The following is a 20,994-nucleotide window of genomic DNA, read 5'->3' on the forward strand; positions in this document are numbered from 1 at the left end:
TTTTTACTTACATAAATATGGAGTCAGCTGCCCCCTCTCACTGAAATGAAATCACCCAGTCCCTGGAGCATCACACAGTGTCAGACCTGCCGGCTAAACCATATTCCTATGAATAGGGGTGCATGGCTCACTGCTCCAGTCCTCAGGTCAGTAAATACAGTTCTGCAATGGAAGGACAAATGGAAAGAACCAGAACCTCTTGATGTGGGAACTGAAAATGCAGCTCAATGACACTTCTATTTCATGTTATTGTGCCGGCTGGCTACTTACCCCCCACAAAGTGTGAACCCCCGAGCCCTTCACTAACACTGGCACCCTGGCCAATGCTCCCCCTCTTCCCCATATAGAGTCACCCCAATAAACATTATCAACAACAAACAGGGGCAGAACAATGACAGTGGCCCAATGACAGTCAGACCCAACAGCAGTGAGTGTAACTTACCCCTGAACATTTGGGGCATTATAAGTAATAATAATTATACCCGGCACATAAGGACAGGGAGGCAACAGGGAGTGGGCCCAGAAGACTGGCCTAGATCCCCCCTAATTTGGGCTCATTAGTCACAGTGTATAGAAGAACCTTCAAGTAAATCCCTATGTCCAAGTGCCACCCCCGTTGTAAGGTCTCAGCCGGCAGTTGGCAGTTGGTGGGTAAATTAGGGGCAGCATTTTCCTGCACTTCTGTTACAGTATAAAGTGGGGGACCAACCTCAATCTAACCCAGGTCACCCTGCTGCACCCACGTGAATTAGTGTCGCCTCCTTGTTACTTCCTTATCAATAACTTATTAAGTGTCAGCTGTGTGGCAACTCTATGTGCAATCAGCACCGGCTCCACCCGGGGAGCTCGTTATTATTATTATTATGTAAAGTTATTCTTTGTCTTCCGTCCTGTATGGGTTGTGCCCAGTAATTATACAGGAACGGGATAAAAAGCACAATCTTCTTATTTATGTTGGTGCCACTGAATTGTGGGTAATGGGGCCAGGGAGCAGATTCCACTGACAAAATTAGAAGTAAAATAAAATCTCCTTCACAAAATTGAGGTTAAAATGTCTGTACAGTATTTAGTGCAGAATGGAAGGGGTTAACCTCTTCTAATGATAATGTATTGGGTGACAAATAAAGGAGAAAATGAAATCCACTGATATTGTGCAGAAGTGAAGGGGTTAATCATTGGCCACACCCTTGCCAGTCGCAGGTCCCGCCCCAGATCAGGTATAAATATGAGCAGGTGAGAGACCTGATACTCTTATGTTGCAGCGACATGTCCCGAGCTATTGGTTCCCTCCTCCTGGGCATCGCCCTGTGCTGTGTGGGTGTCTGGGCCCTGGAGTCTCCAGGTAAGTGGGGGGGGTCATGTATTTTAGGGTGAGTGGGGGGAGCTGACAGGAGGGGCAAATGGTGAGGAGCAGGATCAGCAATAAGATCTCCCCAGAACTGTCCCTTTATTCTGCTCAGTTAGTTGTTTGGTACAAGAGCCCCCTCGGTGCCCCCCTGGCAGCACATTAATGACACTCACCTGCCCCCCCCCAGTTCTATAACATCTTGTTCTTTTATACAGGACAGGGGGGCCCACAAGCGCCTTATTTGGCCCCAGTGCATTTGACTTCACCTGCCCCCCCCCCCACTATGAGGCAAATTCACTAAGATTCGTAGTTGCGCCAGGCGTAACTTCGCCACACTTCGCCAGGCGTAGTTTCGCCAGCGCTCCGCAAATTCACTAAAATCCGAAGTTGCGCTCAGGGGTAGCATAAGGTTGCGAAGTTGCGCTACCGTTGATTCACTAAGCGAAGTGAAGTTACGCTATAGATGGTTAATTTGCATACGGCGCCAAATTCAAATTTCAATGGAGGAATACGTATCAGCACTACAAATGCCAAGAAAACCTTCAAATCAGCAAATAAAATGTTTATTTTGCCCTACACATGTGCCCACTGTATAGTTAAGTTGCCATGAGTCAGGAAATGTAGGGGGGAAGGAGGGGAGCCCCAAAAATTTTTTTCGATCTTTTTCACCCATGATATAGAAAAAACGCCAGCGTTTTTTGGGACTTTTTTTGAAGCAATCCCTATCTACTCTATTGCGCTTCGCCTGATGCGGCGAAGGAAGTCTAGCGTAAAAGGTTTACGCTAGACTTCGCCAGCGTTTGTGAATTTGCAAAGTAACGAAAATGCCCAACGCTAGCGAATTGACGCTAGCGTTCGGCGCTTAGTGAATTTGCCCCTATGAGTTTGGAGTAATTTCCAGATGTGAGGGGCACATTGAAGGGACACCCCCTGGTCACACTCTGCTGCTGGGGGACCAGCCCATTATATGACACAGCTTGATAGAAATAGAAATGAAATAGAAATGTAAATTAAATAGAAATAGAAATGAAATAGAAATGTAAATTAAATAGAAATAGAAATGAAATGGAAATGTTAATTAAATAGAAATGAAATAGAAATGTAAATGAAATAGAAATGTAAATTAAATAGAAATGAAATAGAAATGTAAATTAAATAGAAATAGAAATGAAATAGAAATGTAAATTAAATAGAAATAGAAATGAAATAGAAATGTTAATTAAATAGAAATGAAATAGAAATGTAAATGAAATAGAAATGTAAATTAAATAGAAATGAAATAGAAATGTAAATTAAATAGAAATAGAAATGAAATAGAAATGTAAATTAAATAGAAATAGAAATGAAATAGAAATGTTAATTAAATAGAAATGAAATAGAAATGTAAATGAAATAGAAATGTAAATGAAATAGAAATGAAATAGAAATGTAAATGAAATAGAAATGAAATAGAAATGTAAATTAAATAGAAATAGAAATGAAATAGAAATGTAAATTAAATAGAAATGAAATAGAAATGTAAATTAAATAGAAATGAAATATAAATGTAAATTAAATAGAAATAGAAATGAAATATAAATGTAAATTAAATAGAAATGAAATATAAATGTAAATTAAATAGAACAGAAATGAAATATAAATGTAAATTAAATAGAAATGAAATAGAAATGTAAATTAAATAGAAATGAAATAGAAATGTAAATTAAATAGAAATGAAATAGAAATGTAAATTAAATAGAAATAGAAATGAAATAGAAATGTAAATTAAATAGAAATGAAATAGAAATGTAAATTAAATAAAAATAGAAATGAAATATAAATGTAAATTAAATAGAAATAGAAATGAAATATAAATGTAATTAAATAGAAATAGAAATGAAATATAAATGTAAATTAAATAGAAATAGAAATGAAATATAAATGTAAATTAAATAGAAATAGAAATGAAATATAAATGTAAATTAAATAGAAATGTAAATTAAATATAAATAGAAATTAAATATAAATGTAAATTAAATAGAAATAAAAATTAAATATAAATGTAAATTAAAAAGAAATAGAAATTAAATATAAATGTAAATTAAATAGAAATATAAATGTAAATGAAATAGAAATAGAAATGAAATGTAAATTAAATATAAATAGAAATGAAATGTAAATTAAATAGAAATAGAAATGAAATAGAAATGAAATGTAAATTCAATCTAAATAGAAATGAAATAGAAATTAAATGTAAATAGAAATGAAATAGAAATGAAAAAGAAATGAAATACAAATGAAATAGAAATATTCAGTATATTCAGTGCCATTACTTCTGACTCTCCAGTTCTTGTTGCCCAGTAAATCCGTGTCAGTCCAGAGGTACAAATGCCCCTTTGTTTCTCTTACAGTGAGATATCATGATGTTTGCCCCAAGTTTGAGCCTGGGGCCTGTAAATCGTATCAACCACGGCGTTGCCAAAGCGACAAGAACTGCGTAAAGAGAGGCGAGAAATGCTGCTGCTTCAAATGCGGCTGGAAATGCGTCAAACCAGAGAAAGGTAAGTTGGGGACAACACACACCTGCCAACTGTCTCGTTTTTAGAGGGACAGTCCCTCTTTTGCCAGCTCAACCCGCAGTCCCTCGTTTCTACTGGAAAGTCCAGTTTTTCTCTGCACTGAACAGGCAGAAAAAGAAACAAAGTTTCTAACTTAATTGGCTTTTGGCAAAGAGCCCACAACAGCCACAGCTGCAGACAAGATACTTTTGTAACAATTTTAAGATAAGTAATTGTAACAATATAAGATAACGGGTCTCTTGGGAGAAGTCAGACTCACAGCTTAAAGGGCAATTCTCCTTCATTAGCAAAACTGTAATAACTGAAAAAAACACAGAAATATGTTCAGACTTTCATAACCTGCCAAATTTTGTAAAATGAACATGGTAATTAGGGGATGTGGCCACAAAACTGGGCGTGGTCAAATAATTCACTGCACTTCACACGACAACTTTTTGTCCTTCTTTTTATTTCCAAAATGTTGGGAGGTGTGTCACTATTGCATCTCTGGGGGGCAGTAGAGAAGGTGGCGCCCCCCAGCTTTTGGGCTCAGACATTTCCCACCCCAGCTGCCCCCCCCTCAGCACAGACTCCTGGGAAAAAATAGACACTTTTTGTTGCTTTTTTTCTCTCTGTTTCATAAAAACACAGGGTAACCCCCACTGTGCCCCCCCCCCATTTCTGTACATTTTTATTTTATCAAATTATTATTTTTTTATTTATAGAAATGGAATGAATTTGAAAGGTAATGTTTGGTATATAGAGGCTGAAGGGTTAATAATGTGTGTGTGAGATGTAAATGTTAATGGGGGCGGCCCCTCCTTGTAACATTATTTCCTGCTGCAAATACCCCAGTCCTGCTGCCCCACCCAGGCTGTAACAGACGTATAACTTGTCCCCCAAGACTTTAGGTAAAAGTAATAAATTGTAGGCCAAAGCCCCACCCCAATTCCAGTGAGCCCCGCCCATTTATTGTTTCCCCAGTGATTGGCTGAAGCTGCAGGTGACACTTGGGGCTCAGTCCATGGGGCAGGACCACGTGAGCCTCCTGATATTTCTTGTTGGGGAGAATCCCGTGTATTTCCCACTGTATTGACTTATAGGGTGGGGGCCGGCCTGAAACTTGAGGGTTTGGGGGGAATTGGGAAAATATAGAGTCCCCGGCCCCTCCCCCAGGTGATGTCAGAGGTGGCAGTGGGTGATGTCAGAAGTGGCAGTTGTTGATGTCAGAGGTGGCAGTTAGTGATGTCAGAAGTGGCAGTTGGGGCATCACTAGGAGTTCCAGTCCCATTGCTGCTACTAATGAGCTCCCCCCCAGAACTGAATGTATAACATTGACTTTCTCTTCCAGTGAAATCGGGGCGCTGCCCCCCAATAATGCCCAGATGTGTGTTGCCCCTCCCAAAACCCCAGTGTCAGACAGACCGCGACTGCCCCCACCATCAGAAATGCTGCACCTTATGTGGGAAAGTCTGTTTGGATCCCGTGGAAGGTAAATGGACTCCTGCCCCCCTCAGCTCTGGGGCCACAGGTCACATTTATAGGGGTTGCAGGGAGTTGCAGTTGGTCTGTAGCAAATAATTAAATGCAGCTGAGAGTTATAGGAAGCACCATGGCAACTTCTACATAGAGTTCACTGAGCTGTGATATCAGTAAAATTGGAATTAGAGGGTCCCCTGGCAATGCAGATGGGGGTGGGGGGTTACACAAATAACACGTACAGCCTACAACTCCCAGAATCCTCTCACAGACCTCCCCTCAGTTTATTTCTATAGATCTGCTGCCAGGGCAGGGGGAGGGTTAGTAGTAGAATATGACGAGGAGGTTGTTACTAATCACATAATTCTCACAACTCCCCGTATTGTCTGTGCAGAGGCCCCGGGAGTGTGTCCAGCCAGCGACCCAAGGAAACTGGAATGTCCGTCCGTCTTCTGTGCCAGGAATGAGGACTGTCTGGCGCCCCAGAAATGCTGCCAGTCTGGGGACGAACAGAAATGTATGCACCTCTGATACTACATACATAAATAGATACTTACATATTACATGCATATATACATACATAATACTTACATACAACATACATACATACTTCATACATACATACATACATACTATATACATTCCCTGCTTTATAATGACCCTTCCCAGGTCCATTCAGTAAGTAATACTATGGGTTGGGACGTAGCACCCGTATGGACGTGAAATAAAACTTTTTGCTTGAGACCCGGCTTGTTAGTCATTCAGCCCAGTTACCATGAGGAAAGCCCCAGGGCCAAGTGGAATACTCTATTACGTATAAATTGTACATTCCCAATAAAAGATTTTGCAGTCAAAGAATACTGCTGTGGATTTGTCCTGCACTTGGATTTCTATTGATCCAAGTGGAATACTCCCATCCTCATACTTCTCCATGACCCAGAGCAGTGCAACTAATCCTCTCCAACTCCCTCTGGAGCGTGGATAGAGTTCCATAAATTCTACAAAGGGTAAGTCGGATATCTGTATGGGGTCAAGTTATTTGGGGGCACTTACTGGGACCAGTTACACAGAGACACAACATGCTGGTTTAGCAATGAATTCCATACAACCCATTGATATCTCTCTCCTTGGAAACCCAAACAAATGTGAGGGAAGAGTAGTACAAAATAACATCCCCAAATCACCAACATTGAAGCCCAGAAATGTCTCTTTCTAGGGGAGCCATCTGGCCAGGAACAATAATGATTGATCCCAAAGTTATTAATAGGGCAGAAAGAAAGAAATATAGGAAGGTTGGGATTTTGTTTTCTCAGAAGAGGTGGCACCTCTACCTCTCTCACAATCTCCCTACCAAGTTCTCAATAATAATAACAATTATTTAGAATAAATAAAAATAAAAGAAAGAAAAAAAGAAGATGCCCAAGGTCAGTTGACGTCAGAGCTACAATGTGACATTCTGAGAGCAGTTCCATTGATGTGGTTGTTGGGTGATGTGACCATGGAAACGTCTATAGAAATTCTCCCGTTTCTTGTTCAGGGTCTGGCTCTTGGGGAGTTCACAATCCACTCAGATCCACTCAAATAAATTTGTATTATTTTTCAATACAAGTGTCTCGAGTAACTGAATTTCCCGCCAGTTGTGGTGGAGATAATGTGGGCGGGCTCAAGATCACAGATGTCACCCACCCATACTGATGACCCGGGGGATGAACATGAGAGAAGGTCTTGGTCAAAGGGACACATACCCTTGACTTTCCTCCTCTCATGGTGTCACGGCCGGCACCCGATACCAGAACAAATGCCAAGCACCCTCGTCTCGGCTCGGCTTCACCAGTAGTGTGACCACAGTTGGGCTTCAGGAGGAGCCCTCAGCTTACTTGGGTGCCACCTGGACTTAACGAGGGGTGCAAGGCGAGATGTTCTGGCTGGCGAAGGGGCACGGCTGTTAGCAGAGTCTTTTGGGCCGAAGGTCACGGTACAAAAGGATTAGGCAGAAGGATGGTCAGACAGGCTGGGTCGAGGCAGGCGGATATCAGAATCGTCAGGCAGGCAAGGGGTCAAAACCGGGTTGTCAATCAAGGGGTTAAGCAGGAGAGATGTCGTAGGCAGGCCAAGGTCAGGATACAGAATGCAGAGTAGTCAGGATACAGGCAGGGTCAAACACAGGTTATCAGACAGACAAGATTCAGATCAGATCCCCTAGGCTCAGGAAACCACAAGAAACAAGTTCTATCACAGGCACTGGCTGGGAGTATGAATGGGCCTTATATACATTCAAAATTGGCGCCAAAACGAGCGTCAATACGCGATGGCGCAATCACGCCAGCGCGCCTGTACCTTTAAGAGGCGCACAGGCGCGCCGCGCGTGCCCTAGGAGAATCAAGATGGCGCCGAAGAGCCACACGGCGGGCGTCCCCGCTGGTGGAGCGATGGCCGACCCCGCCGCGTAGGTAATTTTATTACATTACCCCCCCTCGAGGGGGGCCACCGGACCCCCAGGCTTTCCAGGAAACTTTTGGTGGAATTGCTTCCTGAGACGGTCAGCCCTGACGTCATCAACTGAGACCCAGGAGTTCTCTTTAGGGCCAAAGCCCTTCCATCTGGTAAGATATTGTACTTTACCACGCACAAGGCGGGAATCAAGGAACTCCTGGATCTCAAATTCAGGCTGACCTTCAACTAGCACAGGGGGAGGAACAGAAACAAAACGGATATTGTTAGCAGGTTTTAACAAAGAAACGTGAAATGAGTCTGAAATCTTGAAATTAGCAGGTAACTTAAGACGAACACAAGAAGGGTTGATAATTTCAGAAATGGGGTATGGACCAATGAATCTAGGCCCCAGTTTGAGAGAGGGAACCTTCAGTTTAATATTCCTGGTAGAGAGCCACACAGAGTCTCCCACTTTATATTGGGGTGCTTCTCTACGGGTTCTGTCAGCAGCTTTCTTCTGAGCTGAGAAAGCTGCTGACAGAGAGTCGTGAACCTGCGACCAAACCTTAGAAAAACGGTCAATACAAGAATTAGCCGAGGGAACAGGGGAACCAGAACCAGAAAATGAAAATGCTTTGGGGTGCAACCCATTAACCACAAAAAAAGGGGACTCCCCTGAGGAGGAATGGGTCGCATTATTGTACGCAAATTCTGTCCAGGGTAAAAGTTCTGCCCATGTGGACTGGTTATCCGAAACATAACACCTGAGGTGTTGCTCAAGGGACTGGTTTACCCTTTCAGTTTGACCGTTGGTTTGGGGGTGATAAGCAGACGAAAAGGATAATTCAACCCCAAACAGAGAACAGAAGGCACGCCAAAACTTAGGTACAAACTGAACCCCCCTGTCAGAAACAATATTCTCAGGAAAACCATGTAACTTAAAAATGTGAGTGACAAATAAATCAGCCAAGGATTTAGCAGAAGGGAGGTGTGGAAGGGGTACAAAATGGCGCATCTTGCTAAACCTATCCACCACCACCCAAATCACAGTTTTCCCCTGTGAAGGAGGTAACTCAACAATAAAATCCATCGAAAGATGGGTCCATGGTTTCTCTGGGATGGGTAAGGGAAGTAGCAAACCCTGGGAAGACTTCCGAGAGGATTTAGACCTTTGGCAGACTGGACAAGAATTTACAAAGGCCTGAGTATCTTGTTTGCATGAAGGCCACCAAACATGACGGGATAACAGAGACACCATCTTGGCAATACCTGGATGTCCTGCCATTTTAGAATCATGAACCTCCTTCAATACTTGCTCCCTTAACTCCTGTGGTACAAACCATTTCCCCGAAGGGGTATCAGTAGGAGCAGATGTTTGAAGAGGGAGCAATAAAGAGGAAAGGTCAGATTCAAGGGTTGCTATGATCATTTCTCTGGGAATAATGGGAGTACACTCACTAGAGTCAGAAGAAATGGATTCAAAACTCCTAGAGAGTGCATCCGCCTTGGTGTTTTTAGTCCCAGGCCTGAAAGTCAAAGAAAAATTAAACCTTGTGAAAAATAGAGTCCACCTAACCTGCCTCGGATTAAGACGTTTAGCAGACTCTATATATAGAAGATTTTTGTGGTCAGTATAGACCGTCACCAGATGTTTTGCACCCTCCAGGAGATGCCTCCATTCCTCAAAGGCCCACTTAACTGCCAACAACTCCCTGTTACCTATATCGTAATTCACCTCAGCAGGTGAGAATTTCCTGGAGAAAAAGGCGCAGGGATGTTATTTGTTGGTAGTCGGGTGCCTTTGAGAAAGGACTGCCCCAGCTCCTACCTCAGAGGCGTCAACCTCAACAACAAAAGGTAGTGCAGTATCGGGGTGTCTGAGAATGGGGCTGAACTGAACTCCTTTTTGAGGAATTCAAATGCTTGAACGGCCTCAGGGGGCCACATGCTGGGGTCAGCACCCTTTTTAGTCAGATTAGTGATGGGGGCCACAATGAGGGAAATTTTTTTGATAAACTGCCGATAATAATTAGCAAAACCAAGAAATCTTTGGGTTGCACGTAACGAAAGGGGTTGGGTCCAATCCAGGACTGCTCTCACCTTGCCTGGATCCATTTCTAGACCCTTGCTGGAAATGTTAAACCCCAAAAACTGAACAGATGAAACCCCAAAAGTAAATTTTTTTAGTTTCGCATAGAGATTATTCCCCCATAGCCTTTGTAAGACTTCACAAACATGATTTTGATGTTCCTTCATGTTGGAGGAAAAAATAAGAATATTGTCTAGGTAGACCACTACGAAGATCCCCAGCAGGTCCCGGAAGATGTCATTGACAAACTCCTGAAACACTGCGGGGGCGTTAAAAAGACCAAAAGGCATAACAAGATACTCGTAGTGGCCATCTATGGTGTTAAATGCAGTCTTCCACTCATCACCCTCCCTGATTCGAATCAAGTTATAAGCCCCCCTAAGATCAAGCTTGGTAAAGACTTTTGCATTTTTAACTTGATTGAAAAGTTCAGAAATTAGAGGGAGAGGATAGCGATTTTTTATGGTAATCTTATTGAGCCCCCTATAATCAATACAGGGGCGAAGACCACCATCTTTTTTCCCAACGAAAAAGAAGCCCGCCCCCGCAGGGGAACTATTAGGTCTGATGAAACCCCTTTCTAGGTTCTCCTTTATATACTCTTTCATTGCCTGGGCTTCGGGCAATGAAAGAGGATAGGTTCTACCACGAGGAAGAGTTGACCCAGGAACCAGATCTATTGGGCAGTCATACTGCCGGTGTGGGGGTAAGGTTTCTGCTGCCTTTTTAGAGAAGACGTCAGCGAATTCACATATGCAGCAGGTAACCCTTCAAGCGATGTAGTTGCTACTAGAGAGGGAAAACATACCCCACCACACATAGTACCCCATTGTACCACCTCCCTAGAGACCCAGTCAATCAGAGGGTTATGCCTCTGGAGCCACGGTAACCCCAAAATAAGAGGAGAGGAAGCACCCTCTATGAGATAAAAAGCTATCTCCTCACAATGCAAGTTATTAATACACATGGAAAGAGTAACCGTCTCCTTAGAGATTACACCTGACCCTAAGGGTCTTCTGTCCACAGCCATTATTCTCATGGGGGCACTTAGAGGAACAACAGGGATACAGAATTTAGCTGCAAAAGCAGTATCCACAAAATTACCCTCCGCCCCAGAGTCCACAAATGCGGACAGTTTAACAGGGCTTGTAGGCCAAGTTAGTTTAACTGGTAATAAAACCTTAGAGGCAGATTGGGGAGAGGAAACTCCTGCACCCAAATGGAGCTCCCCTTCTCCATTTAGGCTTCGGAGTTTCCCAGCCTCTTAGAACATTGGTTCAGAAAATGTCCCTTCTCACCACAGTACATACAGAGACCCAGGGAACGCCTGCGTGCCTTTTCCTCAGGAGTTAGGTGGGATATGCCTAATTGCATAGGCTCCTCCTGAGGCAGAGGCACAAAGGGGTTAGGAGATTTTACATTGGTCACCACATTGGATCTTATATTAGTAACCCCGAGAAGTTTGTACTCCTCTCACCCCTTCTCTCCCTTTGCCTTCCATCTACCTGGATGGCGAGGGACATGAGACCATCCAGGTTAGAAGGTAAGGGGTAATTAACCAGACTATCCTTTACAGAATCGGATAACCCCAACCGGAATTGACTCCTCAGAGCCAAATCATTCCACCCAGTTTCCACTGCCCACCGGCGGAATTCGGTGCAGTACACCTCCGCATCCCTTTTCCCTTGGCGCGACTTACGAATCGCGGTATCAGCAGATGATGCACGATCCGGGTCATCGTAAAGAATGGCCATGCTGTTAAAGGAGGTGTCTGGGGAATAACGAGCAGGGCCTGAAGAAGGCAGCCTGAGGGCCCAAATTTGGGGGTCACCCAAAAGCAGGGTCATTATGAACCTTACTTTCTCCTCATCAGATTGGAAAGAATAAGGTACAGCTTACTAGCCTCTTTGAAAACAAAAAATTTAGTGCGATCCCCACTGAACCTTTCGGGGAACACAATCTTGGGTTCATGGGGTTTAGATGAGTTACCCCAACTGGCAGAAGAACCCACAGGAGGTGCAGGAACAGGATTAGGCGGCTGCTGCGAAGGCCCCAACTGGCGGGTCAGATTGTGGAACCCTTGAAGCAAATAATTTTTTTTTTGCTCTTCCACTGAGATGTTGCTCACCGTTGCAGCAAGGTAGTGAGCAACATCTCAGTGGAAGTTTGAGGTGTAGCAGAGGCAGCAGCAGCTTCGTGACCGTCGTCCTCCATGGCCCGTGATAATGTCACGACCGGCACCCGATACCAGAACAAATGCCAAGCACCCTGGTCTCGGCTCGGCTTCACCAGTAGTGTGACCACCGTTGGGCTTCGGGAGGAGCCCTCAGCTTACTTGGGTGCCACCTGGACTTAACGAGGGGTACAAGGCGAGATGTTCTCGCTGGCGAAGGGGCACGGCTGTTAGCAAAGTCTTTTGGGCCGAAGGTCACGGTACAAAAGGATCAGGCAGAAGGATGGTCAGACAGGCTGGGTCGAGGCAGGCGGATATCAGAATCGTCAGGCAGGCAAGGGGTCAAACCGGGTTGTCAATCAAGGGGTTAAGCAGGAGAGTTGTCGTAGGCAGGCAAGGGTCAGGATACAGAATGCAGAGTAGTCAGGAACAGGCTGGGTCAAACACAGGTTATCAGACAGACAAGATTCAGATCAGATCCCCTAGGCTCAGGAAACCACAAGAAACAAGTTCTATCACGGGCACTGGCTGGGAGTATGAATGGGCTTTATATACATTCAAAATTGGCGCCAAAACGAGCGTCAATACGCGCTGGCGCAATCACGCCAGCACGCCTGTACCTTTAAGAGGAGAATCAAGATGGCGCCGGAGAGCCACGCGGCGGGTGTCCCCGCTGGTGGAGCGACGGCCGACCCCGCCGCGTAGGTAATTTTATTACACATGGTTTATGGAGGATCAGGTGATGTGCAGCTGCCTGACCTGAGAGGAGACCACCACTCAAGGTAACAGAATTTTGTTGTAACCAGGTGTCCAGTATAAAAGTGTCTATACATGGGGACTAGAGGTGGAAATGTTTGTTCTCTCAAACAAGACCAGAATATCGTTTGGGCAAATGGCCAGCCTGACTATGGGACCTTAGATTGTAAACTCACTGGGGCAGGGACTGATGGGAATGTGATAGGGACCTTAGATTGTAAGCTCACTGGGACAGGGACTGTTGGGAATGTGACAGGGACCTTAGATTGTAACCTCACTGGGGCAGGGACTGATGGGAATGTGATAGGGACCTTAGATTGTAAGCTCACTGGGACAGGGACTGATGGGAATGTGATAGGGACCTTAGATTGTAACCTCACTGGGGCAGGGACTGATGGGAATGTGATAGGGACCTTAGATTGTAAGCTCACTGGGGCAGGGACTGATGGGAATAGGATAGGGACTTTAGATTGTAGGCTCACTGGGGCAGGGACTGATGGGAATAGGATAGGGACCTTAGATTGTAAACTCACTGGGGCAGGGACTGATGGGAATGTGATAGGGACCTTAGATTGTAAAGTCACTAGGGCAGGGACTGATGGGAATGTGATGGGGAAATTAGATTGTTAACTCACTGGGGCAGGGGCTGATGGGAATGTGATAGGGACCTTAGATTGTAAGCTCTCTGGGACAGGGACTGATGGGAATGTGATAGGGACCTTAGATTGTAACCTCACTGGGGCAGGGACTGATGGGAATGTGATAGGGACCTTAGATTGTAAGCTCACTGGGGCAGGGACTGATGGGAATAGGATAGGGACTTTAGATTGTAGGCTCACTGGGGCAGGGACTGATGGGAATAGGATAGGGACCTTAGATTGTAAACTCACTGGGGCAGGCTCTGATGGGAATGTGATAGGGACCTTAGATTGTAAGCTCACTGGGACAGGGACTGATGGGAATGTGATAGGGACCTTAGATTGTTAACTCACTGGGGCAGGCTCTGATGGGAATGTGATATGGACCTTAGATTGTAAGATCACTGGGACAGGGACTGATGGAAATGTGATAGGGACCTTAGATTGTAAGCTCACTGGGACAGGGACTGGTGGAAATGTGATAGGGACCTTAGATTGTAAGCTCACTGGGACAGAGACTGATGGAAATGTGATAGTGATTGAGGAAGGATAAAACATGAAGAAAGAGTAAAAGAGAGACCCAAATATTTGTGGGGTGCACCTGAAGGGGGACAGTCGGGGTATATGCAGTGCCCCCATGTTTCAGAGTTTATGGAGAGAATTGACACAGGGATCTGATTGTAACTGGCAGGTTGTGTAGGTTAAAGTAGAAGAGGGGGATGGTGATCAGTAGGAATTTCAAACGAATTGTATTTAATTCCTTTACGGTTACTCTGGGCTGTAACTGCTCCATGTGATCCAGAATTGAAGGAAAAGAAACTCCAGCAGAATAAATGCGAAAAAAACTTTAATTCCGAATGGTGGCAAACACGACATGTTTTGGGTACAATACCCTTTATCACACTGACCCCCAACCAGTAGCTCGTGAGTAACATGTTGCTCCCCAACCCCTTGGATGTTGCTCCCAGTGGCCTCAAAGCAGGTGATTATTTTTGAATTCCAGACTTGGAGGCAAGTTTTGTATAAAAACCAGATGTACTGCCAAACAGAGTCTCAATGTAGGTTGATAATCCACATAGGGGCTACTAAATGGCCAATCTCAGCCCTTATTTGGCTCCCCAAGAACATTTTTCATGCTTGTGTTGCTCCCCAACTCCTTTTACTTCTGAATGTTGCTCACGGGTTCTAAAGGTTGGGGGTCCCTGCTTTATCAAGTCAATACAGGACCATTAACAAGTGCACCTATTTAAGGCTCATGTGAACTTTGACCTCTACAACTCAATGTAGTCTGGGTGATCCACTTAAAGGGGAATACACTCCTTACATATTCAAAAGCATTAGTGTCTATAGAGGTTTTATTACATAAGTTGGAAGAATAAATAAACTAATAAAAATCAATGAAAAAATTTTCAAAAATAGAAGATGAAAATAAACATCCATTTTTTGCCCGTATTTGTCCATTTTTGTGTGAGTCCAAGGTATTTGTGAATCTAAGTGTCCAATTAGCTAAAGGAGGTGAATAAAAGTCTCACTATGGACAAGTCTCTGAGTCCCAACGCCTGGCCTGTTATTGATGCCAAAACTGCACATAAGTGTCTGTCCCAGGTAAGGATAACCCGTTTTTTTTTTCTTTTTATTGTTTTTTCATCATTGGTGCCACTATGATTGTTTGAGCACGGTTTCTGTTACTAATTAATGTGTTTGTATAATATACATTGTCTTTATCGTTATGGACAGGCTGTAATAAAACCTCTATAGACACTAATGCTTTTGAATATGTAAGGAGTGTATTCCCCTTTAAATGGATTACCCAGACTACATTGAGCATACCTCCCCGTTTAGACCACACCCCCTAATTACCAAGTTCATTTTACAAAATTTCACAAGTTAGAAAAGTTTGAACATATTTCTGTGGTTTTTTTTTCAGTTATTACAGTTTTGCTAATGAAGCTGAATTGCCCTTTAAGCTGTGAGTCTGACTTCTCCCAAGGGACCTGTTATCTTATATTGTTACAATTACTGATTTGCTTATCTAGATACAATTTAATTATTACTAATTAATCTTATCTTCTGTTGTATATATATATATATATATATAGAAATGCTCTGGTGTCCGCACTCAATCTCAGGTAGAGTAGAGATGCACAATCAATATTCATAATATACTAATATATATATATATACACACAGTAGTGATGGATCAGCACAATCGTTGTAGAAGTGAATAAAGTGTTTTATCCTTGAGAAAGTTCCCCAGGTGGGACTGAAAAGTTGGATAATAATGATTTAACACTTTATTCACTTCTACAACAAGTGTGCTGATCCATTACTACTGTATATATATATGTATATGTCTAATAGTGTGAGTATATACTGTATATATATATATATATAAGTCCTGCCGTGTGTCTAATAGTGTGAGTATATACTGTATATATATATATATATATATAAGTCCTGCTGTGTGTCTAATAGTGTGAGTATATACTGTATATATATATATATAAGTCCTGCTGTGTGTCTAATAGTGTGAGTATATACTGTATATATATATATATATATATAAGTCCTGCTGTGTGTCTAATAGTGTGAGTATATACTGTATATATATATATATATATATAAGTCCTGCCGTGTGTCTAATAGTGTGAGTATATACTGTATATATATATATATATATAAGTCCTGCCGTGTGTCTAATAGTGTGAGTATATACTGTATATATATATATATATAAGTCCTGCTGTGTGTCTAATAGTGTGAGTATATACTGTATATATATATATATATAAGTCCTGCTGTGTGTCTAATAGTGTGAGTATATACTGTATATATATTGTTATCATAGGGAAAATGATCTTTTGCCTTAATGGACAATCGATCCGGAAACCTTGATGTATCATGTGGTGATGTTGCGCAATCCCCCGGAAATAACGTCACAGCAGTCGTTCTCAGCTGGGGTCCAGTATTCTGCCCCCCACTACAATGGCCAGTGGTTTATTATAGACCAAGACAAAAGGTGGTCTTACAATATATCCAATCAATGAGCATGTTATGCTATGAATCAATTGGTGGAACCAGCACACAGACACAAGTCCATAGAAGAGGGGGAGGGGAAAGGTAGACTGCCCTAGGCAAACAAAAGACACCAGGACAAAAGGCACTTCCCCCGGTAATATACATATACACAGACACAGTGATCTTAGCAGGGCTTGTACTGATCTTGTAAAAGTACACCTTTGTTCAGTGGTCCGTATTCCTCAACCCCACCCGGCGCCACACCCGACATGCTGCAGACAGGGGTGTAACTACAGAGGAAGCAGACCCTGCGGCTGCAGGGGGCCCCATGAGGCTTTCATTGATGATCAATTTGAACATATATTGGTAAAACAGGACAAACACTGGATATGTTGGGGACCCTAAAATTAATTTGCTGTGGGGCCCAGTAACATCTAGTTACTCCACTGGCTGAGTCATGCCTGATGAACACAAATCGGATGGGAATCGGAAAGATCGGGCGACTGTGCAAAGGTCGGTCGTAAAGACGCTTATCCCGCATCGGTGGCGGCCATATGGCGAAATATAAGAAATTTCCACGTCAGTTTCTGGAGTCCTACAGAGAAGAAGTGACCTCTGCACCCCAGAAGGGACCTCACCTTACTGAACTGCTGGCTCTGCATAATGATTACTCCTAATAACAACGGTGGGACGTGGCAGTTGCCTAGAACCTGTGTTGTCCTTCCCAGACCTGTCGGTGGCACCAACTCTGCTCTTGGTGTAACTGTCCCAGGGCCCAATAATTATCAGACTGTAGGTGTGTCGGTCTACTTGATAATGTTCACAGACGGAGTCCTTACGTGGGACCGGGTGAGCGCTCTATCCAAAATCCCACGTTCCACTCTGGTCACGTGGATAAGACAAACACTGTACTAGAAGCGCATACGTAGGATTCTTCTTTGGATGGAGTCGCTATGTGAAAGAACTGTGTAAAATCTGTTCCTTTATTGATCAAACTTGATTAAAATCACAAAGTCCAAATGTCCAAAACGCGTTTTGTGGCTACAAGGTCACTTCATCAGAAGCCAAATGCGCCCCCTGCTGACAGCCTATTTATACATATTAATGAATTAGTTAAAAGCACCAGCTGATATAGATCAATCTAGTTAAAAACACCGCAGTCACAGTTATATTATGATATAATAACACTATAAACCAGGATAAGATATATATAGATATAAATAGCATCATACAGGGAATATATGAACAAATGAATAAATGAATAAAGTTGTCTGTCAGGAATGGGGTTAACTATACAAAACAAGGAACTCCAAAGTACTCAGAGAAAATGCCGCCGATATTATCCAGTATAAATAATTAAATAATGAAATAGAAGACGGAAACGGTAAAAGTGATGGTAACAAATGATAACGAAAAACATAACGGGGAAAGAGAAAGGGTAAAGAAGGACAGAAAAGAGAGGAAAGAGAGGAAAGAAGAAAGGAACTACAAAAACATATATATATATAATAAATAATAAAGAAATACGTTTAATTAATTATTTATATATAGTGAAAAATATGTGTATATATATATATGTGTGTATGTATATAGAGAGCACTACAGAATGTAAAGATTTTAATCTATGAAGCAATTGAGTTCCCATTCCCTATTTAGGCCTCTAGGTGTCACCGTATCCAGAGTAAAGATCCAATAGGCTTCTTTCTTCAAATGAACTTTTCCTACATCTCCCTTCCTAATCCCCGTAACCATTCTATCAATAACCTGAAAAGATATACATTCCTTACCTCCATGTTGTTCTATTAGATGTTTAGCTACAGCCGAACTCCTATCACCTCTCGTTACCCCATTCATATGTTCAGAGATCCGTTTCCTCACTGGCCTATTTGTATTGACTACATACTGGATGCCGCAAACGCAGGTCGCCAAATATACCACATCTTTCGTTCTTTTCGTTGGCTCTATAGGAGCCTTTAACACTAAGCCAGTTACATGGGCCCATTGGTTTCTCTTCATATTGTACATCAGTCATGAACCCCACTGTCCCCTCTATATCCTGCACCCCAAACCTTGGGATAATGATCTGTATCTCACACAGATATCTGTTATATGTACAAATCCAGTCAGGAACCCCATGCTCCCCTCTATATTCCTGCCACCCCAAACCTTGGGATAATGATCGTATCTCACACATATTATTGTGATATTGTACATCAGGCAGGAACCCCACTTTCCCCTCTATACTCCTGCACCCCAAACCTGGATAATGATCTGTATCTCACACATATATTGATACCCCAGTGTCCCTCTATACTCATGCATCTGATCATCTGTACCCATGTCAGGAACCCACTGTCCCTCTATACTGCCTAGGGATAGTACCACACCACATCAGTGGATGCATATTGTACTCACACATAATTGATATTGTACAGTCAGGAACCCAACATCTGACTCCTCTACCTTGGGGATAATGATAACTTCTGATCCAGGAACCCCCACCGTCTGGGGGATAATGAGTCCTCGTATCTATTGATATTGTACATCAGTCAGGAACCCCATATATCCTGCACCTTGGGATATGAGTCTGTATCTCCAGTATCATCAGTCAGAACCCCACTGTCCCTCTATACTCCTGCAGCTGTATCATCCACCACATATATTGATATTACATCAATCAGGATCCCCACTGTCCCTCATCTCCTGCACCCCCAAACCTTGGGATAATGATCTGTATCTCACACCCCCATCAGTCATTGGTATAATGATCTGTATCTCACGTACATCCATTCTGTACTACTCCTGCACCCCCAAAACCTTGATAATGATCTGTATCTCACACATATATTGCATAACATCAGTCATTCACCCCACTGTCCCTCTATACTCCTGCACCCCCAAACTTGGGATAATGATCTGTATCTCACACATGATATCCATCAGTCAGAACCCCACTGTTCCCCTTATACTCCTGCACCCCCAAACCTTGGGATAATGATCTGATCTCACACATATATTGATATTGTACATCAGTATAACCCACTGTTCCTCTATATCTCCTGCACCCCCAAACCTTGATAATGATCTGTATTCTCATATTGATATTGTTACATCAGTCAGGAACCCCACTGTTCCTCTATACACCCCCAAACCTTGCATAATGATCTGTATTCTCCACACATATATTGATATTGTACCAGTCAGGAACCCCACTGTCCCCTCTATACTCCTGGCACCCCCAAAACCTTGGATAATGATCTGTTCATCTCAGCAATATATTTGATATTGTTACATCAGTCCATGAACCACCTGTCCCCTCTATACTCTGCACCCCCAAACCTTTGGGGAATAATGACTGTAATCTCACACATATATTGATATTGTACATCAGTCTAGGATCCCCACTGTACCTCATTTACTCCTGCACCCCCAAAACCTTGGTGATAATGATAATTCTCACACACACTATATTGCACTAGTCCTTGTTACATCAACGGGCGAAACACCCACTGTCCCTCTATACTCCTGCACCCCCAAACCTTGGGATAATGATCTGATACTCACCACTATATGATATTGTCTACATCATCACCAGACGACACCCACTGTCCCCTCTCTATACTCCTCCACACCCACATCTAAACCCTTGCAGATTAATGACTGTATCTAACATATCTCAGCACATATACTTCGATATTCTGCATACAATCATAGGGAACCCCACTGTCCCTGCTTATCGCTCCTGCCACCCCCAAACCTTGGGGCAATAATGGATTCTGTATCTCACCACATATATTGATATTGTAACATCAGTCAGGAACCCCACTGTCCTCATACTCCTGCACCCCCAAACCTTGGGATAATGATCTGTATCTCACACATATATTGATATTGTAACATCCAGCAGGAACCCCACTGTCCCCTCTATACTCCTGCACCCCCAAACCTTGGGATAATGATCTGTATCTCACACATATATTGATATTGTACATCAGTCATGAACCCCCACTTGTCCCTCTATCTCCTGCACCCCCAAACCTTGGGATAATGATCTGTATCTCACACATATATTGATATTGTACATCAGTCAGGAACCCCACTGTCCCTCTATACTACCTGCACCCCAAACCTTGGGATTAATGATCTGTATCTCACACATATATTGATATTGTACATCAGTCAGGAACCCCCACTGTCCCTCTATACTCCTGCACCCCCAAACCTTGGGATAATGATCTGTATCTCACACACATATATTGATATTGTACATCAGTCAGAACCCCACTGTCCCTCTATACTCCTGCACCCCAAACCTTGGATAATGATCTGTATCTCACACATATATTGATATTGTACATCAGTCAGGAACCCCCACTGTCCCTCTATATACTCCTGCACCCCCCAAACCTTGAGCGATAATGATCTGATATTCTCACACATATATTGATATTGTACATCAGTCAGGGAACCCCCACTGTCCCCTCTATACTCCTGCAACCCCTCAAACCCTTGGTATAATGATC

General features: G+C 43.0%; 1 protein-coding gene across 1 annotated transcript; it reads left to right on the forward strand.

Annotated features, from left to right (window-relative positions):
- The first annotated feature begins 1,249 nt into the window (after nucleotides 1–1,249).
- LOC407840 (oviduct protein p20) lies at nucleotides 1,250–6,219 on the forward strand. Its single transcript, NM_001091019.1, is given in 4 exon segments — nucleotides 1,250–1,342; nucleotides 3,739–3,888; nucleotides 5,237–5,377; nucleotides 5,759–6,219. Coding segments are annotated over 4 exon segments (504 nt in total). The 5' UTR covers nucleotides 1,250–1,266; the 3' UTR covers nucleotides 5,896–6,219.
- Nucleotides 6,220–20,994: the final 14,775 nt, after the last annotated feature.

Source organism: Xenopus laevis, chromosome 5L, assembly GCF_017654675.1.
Source record: "Xenopus laevis strain J_2021 chromosome 5L, Xenopus_laevis_v10.1, whole genome shotgun sequence".
NCBI lineage: Eukaryota > Metazoa > Chordata > Amphibia > Anura > Pipidae > Xenopus > Xenopus laevis.